Genomic DNA, 6,683 nt, shown 5'->3' on the forward strand with positions numbered 1-6,683 from the left:
TTACTCGTTATTTACTTCTGAATTCGAAGTGTGGCACATTCAACGATAAGAAAGTGTCCGTGGACAGCGCGAACTGCAATAGCTGGGTAAGGGCAGCGGTGCTGGCACGCAGCGGTTCCCTCCCCGAAGCGGCAGGAGAGGGTTTCCGTGCCGCCTTGCCCGGCGCGCACGAACGAGAGGAAGGGGAGACGGCTGTGTGCGCGCACGTCCCACCGGGCAGGAAGGACAGGGGGATGCTGACTTAGAGGAGGATTAAGACTAAGCTGCAATGTCTTTTTCCCAAACAAACAGGCGCTTCAGCAATATTTGTAGAGCAGACAGAAAGCCTCAGCTCCTGGTCAGCACGGCGCAGCGAAGGGGAGGCGCAGGAGCGGAAGGGCCCAGGGCAGGGCGACGAGGGCCCAGGTCCTGGCCGGGCAGCATGAAACGCCGCGGCGGCCACAGCGCACTTCCCGCCAGAGCAGCAGCACCCGCTGCCACGGCCGCTCTTCTCTGCAGCAGGCACCCCGCACACACGGCGGGAGGGCCTGTATACATACACCCCCCACATACACACAGAGCAGGAGGGCCCATATATGTATAACCCCATACACACAGAGAGCAGGAGGGCCCATATACGTATAACCCCATACACGCAGAGCAGGAGGGCCCATATATGCATAACCCCCCCACACACACACTGCAGGAGGGCCCATACACATATAACCCCCCCACACACACACTGCGGGAGGGCCCATATACATATAACCCCCCACACACACATTGCAGGAGGGCCCATATACATATAACCCCACACACACACATTGCAGGAGGGCCCATATACGCATAACCCTCCACACACACACTGCAGGAGGGCCCATACACATATAACCCCCCCACACACACATTGCAGGAGGGCCCATATACATATAACCCCCCACACACACATTGCAGGAGGGCCCATATACGCATAACCCTCCACACACACACTGCAGGAGGGCCCATACACATATAACCCCCCCACACACACATTGCAGGAGGGCCCATACACATATAACCCCACACACACACATTGCAGGAGGGCCCATATACGCATAACCCTCCACACACACATTGCAGGAGGGCCCATACACATATAGCCCCCCCACACACACACTGCGGGAGGCCCCTTTTGCGTACACCCCCACATACACACTGCAGGAGGGCCCATACACATGCACACCCCCCAAACGGCGGGAGGGTCCATATACATACACCCCCACCCCCACTGTGGGACGGCTCATATACGTATACCTCCCACACACGCATGGCATGGGGGCCCATATACATATACACCCCCACACACACACCGCGGGCAGCCCCATATATACATCCCCCCCCACATACACACTGTGGGCAGCCCCATATACATATACTGCCCCCCCACACACACACACACTGCAGGCAGCCCTATATACATATACCCTCCCCCCCTAAACACACACGCTGCGAGCAGCCCCATATACATATGCCGCCCCACACACACTGCGGGCAGCCCCATATACACACACCGCCCCCCCCAGCACAGCCGCGGGTCCCGGCGGCCGTTAGCCCCCGGCAGGCCGGACCCCCTGCCGCTGCCCGCCCTCGCGCCCGCCGGCTCCTTACACCTCCATCTTGTCCCCGCGCGCGGCTGCGCGCTGAGGCGGCCCGCGGCCTCCGCCTGCCCGGGGCGGGGCGGGGACCTTCCCCTTCCCCTCCCCCTTCCTCTTCCCCAGCCGGTGCTGCCGCCGCCCGCAGAGCCACGGCGAGGGGGAGCGCTGGGGAGGTCGGGAGTCGGGGTTGAGCTGAAAGAGGTTTTGGAGCCCGGGAAGGAGGAAGAAAGGTCGGGGCCGGCGGGGGAGAAAAAAAGAAGCCAACTGCATTGGCCGGGAATCGAACCCGGGCCTCCCGCGTGGCAGGCGAGAATTCTACCACTGAACCACCAATGCCGGTGCTGAAAACACTTTTGCCGACCGCGCCCTTCTACCGCAGCGAGGGCGCTCACGCCTGGATTCCATTACTCTTGTATCTCACAGCCACTTCAGCAAAAAAGAGTTTTTCAAAACCTTTATGGAACAGTAAATGACCTCTTGGGCTTTCACGAAAGTTTAAAACATGTGCCTGCCAGTCTCTCTGGATCATATAGAAAATTAGCATATAATATAGAATTATTTTTATATTTTTAAACGAAAGACAGACTGCACTTTTGCAGAACAGTAACTCCCATGGACAAAAAGCTCAGTACAATAAGGACACTTGGGGCAAAACATGTTCTGAAAATCTATTTGGATTCTGAAAATTAGCCACCTTTAGATATGATGACAATGAGGGGAAAATTGTATTTTAAAGGTCCTTCCAAAGCAAATTTCTAGCTCTGTGCAAATAGAACAATGTGAGGCTGAAATAGTTGTGTAATACTTGCTTTCCTCCAGTCTTCTTTGAAAGCACCTGTGCATACAACTTATCGAGCTCACCAGCGTGATATGTCTTTTTCTACCATCACCCTTATTCTTTCTCTTTTCATATAGGCGTTATTATATTTTGCAAGAGCTCTTTTCACTCTTGAGAAAACTGAACACACTTGATTGAGTGCAAATAGCTGAAAATCCCAATGGCTGCAGCAGGGAAAATTATGTCTGCATCAGAGCTGGAGAGCCAGGAATACATTAAATCATTTATTTTGCTATTGGCCCCTCAGGTAAAAGTTTATATACAAACATGAAAGCAGTAACTCCCTAAGGAGCACTTGCATGCTTGTTAAGAGAAATCTAGGGAGCCAAACTGGTTGCACACCTTGTGCATACCTCCCTCGCTTGTCCTGTGATACCAGCAGAAAATTCACCACCCCGTTTTCCCTCCAGAATCAAGTCGGAAGGAAGTCCGCTCTCGGTCTGGGACTTTGCTCCTCGCTGGGCTGTTCCTCGCCCGGCTCTGACCGATGGGACCAGGCTGCAGCGGTTCAAGGGCAATCTGCAACGCGAGGGCAGTGGGAGACACAGCACTCGGGTGTCCCATCGTGATCGTACACCTAAGCGGTGGGCAAAGTTTGAAAGCCTACGGCAAAGGTTTTTCAACCCTTTTCAGTTGCAGACCCCTAAAAAAGTGTCAGTGGATACGTGGCCCCCCTTCACATACACGAATTGTAGCACAGAGGGAAATTAATTCATATTCCAGAATCACCTTTCACAGACTCCTCAGGAAAAAGAGCCAGCAGAAAGGTCTTCAGGCTGCAGCCTGAAAGCCACTGGTGTGAATCAGTGGATAGGATGTGATGGATGCTGTCCTTTTTCATGTCAGGATTAACTGACCTTGTAATTGGGCCAAAACTGGCACAGCAAATGCTCTGTAACTTCTCTGCCATGCTTCAAACCCTGCCTGTGAAACTGCTGAGACACCCACTCCCAGCTAGGCTAAAGGGAGGAAAAGAATAGAAAGGATGTCAGCTTTCTTTCAGGAATATACTTCCACACTTTCTCAGAGTTTTGCTCTAGAAATCCACTAATCCTTGCCTTCCCCTCATCATTCTCTTTAGATATGGGTTCAAAATCTTAAGCACATTTATTTTGTTTCTCCTTGGCACCTCCTTTTTATCCCCCTGCCCCAAATCCAGTTCATCATCTACATTTTCAGTGTTTCTCCAAGTTTCATTCCAGGCCTTTGCTGATATACCGTGTTAGAATCCACCATGACCGTGTCCCATCCCAGCCGCTGGGAAGAAGCAGCATAATACACATGCCTCTCTCAATAGCTTTGATTTTTTTTTTCCGATAGAAACATATTCTTCCTAAGTATTTTCCCATGGAGACATAAACCCTGTTGGAAATTTCACAAAAATAGACCAGCCAGAAATCCACTGACATCATGCAAGGCAGAAGGGAGATCTCTAGGAGAGATGCATGCCTACAGCTTTCCAGGAGAGGTGGGGTGATTCGCTGAGCTAACTTTGTTTTTAACTGCTGCACTTTAGATGTTAGACAGTTATGCTACACCATCCATAGGGAATGCAGACATAGGTTTTCTAAATGTGCTTAGCATGTCAACATTTTAAGCACTGGCTTGTGATTGTAACCACTAAGGCTGGTGAGAGAGGGGCCTCGGCATTAACTATTGAAAGCAGGGGGCCTAGTAATTGCTATTGAAAGCAGATCTGCATGGTATTTGTATTCTTTGTCATGAAAGATGTTTACTGTATTCAGCATTTTGCTGATCACCCTATAGTGTCTTTTTTTCTTTTACATTCAAAATTCATTAAACAAAGTTTTTTTTTTTAACAAAAAATGTCAGCACTGCTTCACACCGGTCTAGCTGACAGTGCGTTTGACTAGCACTTTCAGTCTATAGAGCTTTTTTCTTTTTCTAAACCAAAATGACAGTTAAAAAAGAATGTTTTTAAAGACAACGCAGTGCAGCAGCTTATGTCATCTTCTTTCTTTACCAGACTCAGGTTTTACAATTAGTCCTACTATGAATAGTGTATTTCTGGAAATCGCTAAGGCACTCCTTCAGAGCTGAGCTCCACACGTATTAGTCTCTGCCAACAAAAAGGCACTCTAAAAGAAATAGTAAGAATGTGACCTTAATTACAAAAACAAGCACAAATAATGTTCTAATCTCGGAGGACATTAAAATATATTTAATTAAACCTCTCCGTGCTGCAAAATGGGCAATTTACTCGCTATCTCATAGTGCATCAGCTTGGAAAAGAGTATAGCTGGGAATATTAATGTACGACCTATGTGTGGTGGAGCAGCGAGGGCTGGCTGCTCCGCAAGGGAAGGGGAGCCGGGAGCAGAGCGCGATGACGACCACCTCTCACCACCAAGGAGCTGGGATGCAGAGCAGCACCGCCGGGTCAGGATCAGGGCCAGAGACAGCGGTGAGGGTCAGACACAGTCCACTGCTCACCCAGCAAGCCTGCAGCGAGGAGGCAGGTCCGAGGCCGGCCGAGGAAGCCCGGCCAGGGCGCCTGGGTCCAGGTGAGAGCTGCGGAGGTGGGAAACCAGGCGCAGACGTAGCTGCTGCACAGCTGCGGTGCAGCCCAGGCCCCAGCCAGCGGTAAAACCGCGGCTTCAAAGCAGTTCCCAAGGGCAAGGAGAGGCAGGCCGCACTTAGAGCTTTCTTCACAACAGCTTTTATCAGTAAAGGAGCTGACCTTCGACTCAGCCAGCTAACCGAGCTCAACTCTGACTTAGCCAGCTAAACTCCTGGAAGGGGGATGCACGGCAGGCTGTGACACTGTGCCCAGAATGGAAAATAAGTGGAGCATATGATACTTTTCCACCAGAACTTCCTTGGTATTTAACTGTGGGTTGGGTTTTTAGGGGATAAACTTTCTATTTCACTAAGCAAATAAAAGACTGAAAGAATAAGACAGGAAATGCAAGTGGAAAAACATCAAAAACAGAACAAATAGAGAAGATGGTAATGATGAGAATACATTTCAGTGTGCATTAGAAGACCTATTTTGCAGTGCTGTTTCACTGTTTTTCCAAAAAAAAGTTCAGCTCCCAAATGCCAAGCCTCTTTCATGTAGAAATGGGAGAAGAGAGACTTAATAGATCTCCTACATACAAACTAGGACAGCAGTTAAAATAACATACTACAAGCAAACTAATCCCGATAAAATTTGTTAAATACACAGTGATACTGCTGACAGATGCCACATGAAACCATACATCCATTACTATGTATAATATCAGGCTTAGATTAATAAAAATAAGATCATCTGGTAACACCCACAAAGGGCTTCTTGCTTGCAAAACCAGATTTGGAGTCGAGGCATAGATTACGAAAAGGAACACAATGGAAATTCAGCTAAGTTGTCCCCCCCGAGTAATACTCAGGTGCACGTGGCTGCAGATTCATGTCCCAACCCTATCCCACAGCATCCAGTGGAACAATTGATTTCAATGGGAGCAAGTCCAAAATCCAGGATATATCATCACAAATACTTCATATGAAGTCACTGTGTTACCAGTCTTGGGCTAGAGCACTTGGGATCCCTCCCTTTCCCCCTTTTTTAGTTTGGCAAAGTCCTGTTCAATATCTTCAGACAGAAACACACACAATCCTTACACAGGTTGTGTCCCAACCTTGAGCCCATATCACAAGCATCATGGAATAAAGATGCTTTCCGTACATGATGCATTCTGGTTACGAATTCAGTGCTTACTATTTTCCCAACACATCAGCAACCTTCTGTTAAAGCCCCGAATAAGGACAAGGACATTCCTAAAGGATGAACGACACAAGAAAAGTGGTATAAATGAGGGGTTCAGAGTAGGAAGGAATGTGATAACAAAATGGTCAAGCACTGTTTCCTAGTGTAGATGTCCTAGTGAAAATAGGAGAAGGAGATAAGTAGCAGAACTGAGAGAAGAACAGTAGAAAATGACAAGTGGGTCAGTTAAAGGGAAGAAAAAAAAATGGGAACAGGAAAAGTGGATTATGCTCCCCGAGCTCCCTCAAAGGTCCGGACTGTGCAGATTGAAAAATATTATACTGCAGTAGCACACTTACTAAGTCAAACCAGAAAGCAATCTGGTTTCTGTGGAGGGGCTGCAGTAAAGTACTCCTTGTGTCTGGGGAGTTAATGAGATTTTGGTGCTGAGGAACAGCTTTGGGAGCTACTCTTCACGTGGCTGTCCTGTATTTTAAATCAGTTCTTTCCATCCAGGATAATT

The 6,683-nt window shown here is 48.8% G+C and overlaps 1 protein-coding gene and 1 non-coding gene across 7 annotated transcripts in view; both read right to left on the reverse strand.

Annotated features, from left to right (window-relative positions):
* CRCP (CGRP receptor component) overlaps nt 1-1,735 on the reverse strand; it is a 35,226-nt gene extending 33,491 nt beyond the window's left edge. For 5 of the 6 annotated variants that reach the window (XR_003259988.2, XR_010392283.1, XM_026105581.2 and 2 more), the window contains exon 1: nt 1,627-1,735. Coding sequence is in view for 4 of the 6 variants with exons in the window: in XM_026105581.2 (XP_025961366.1) it covers nt 1,627-1,634 (8 nt within the window). In the remaining 2 variants the exon portion in view is untranslated. The remainder of the gene's footprint in view (nt 1-1,626) is intronic. The other variant, XM_026105580.2, reaches the window with a different exon arrangement.
* Nucleotides 1,736-1,878: 143 nt separating this feature from the next.
* On the reverse strand, nt 1,879-1,949 carry TRNAG-GCC (transfer RNA glycine (anticodon GCC)). Its single transcript has one exon. It is a non-coding gene; the product is annotated as a tRNA-Gly (tRNA).
* Between the last annotated feature and the right edge of the window lie 4,734 nt (nt 1,950-6,683).

The sequence above is a fragment of the Dromaius novaehollandiae genome, chromosome 19, assembly GCF_036370855.1.
Source record: "Dromaius novaehollandiae isolate bDroNov1 chromosome 19, bDroNov1.hap1, whole genome shotgun sequence".
In the NCBI taxonomy this organism is placed as follows: Eukaryota; Metazoa; Chordata; class Aves; order Casuariiformes; family Dromaiidae; genus Dromaius; species Dromaius novaehollandiae.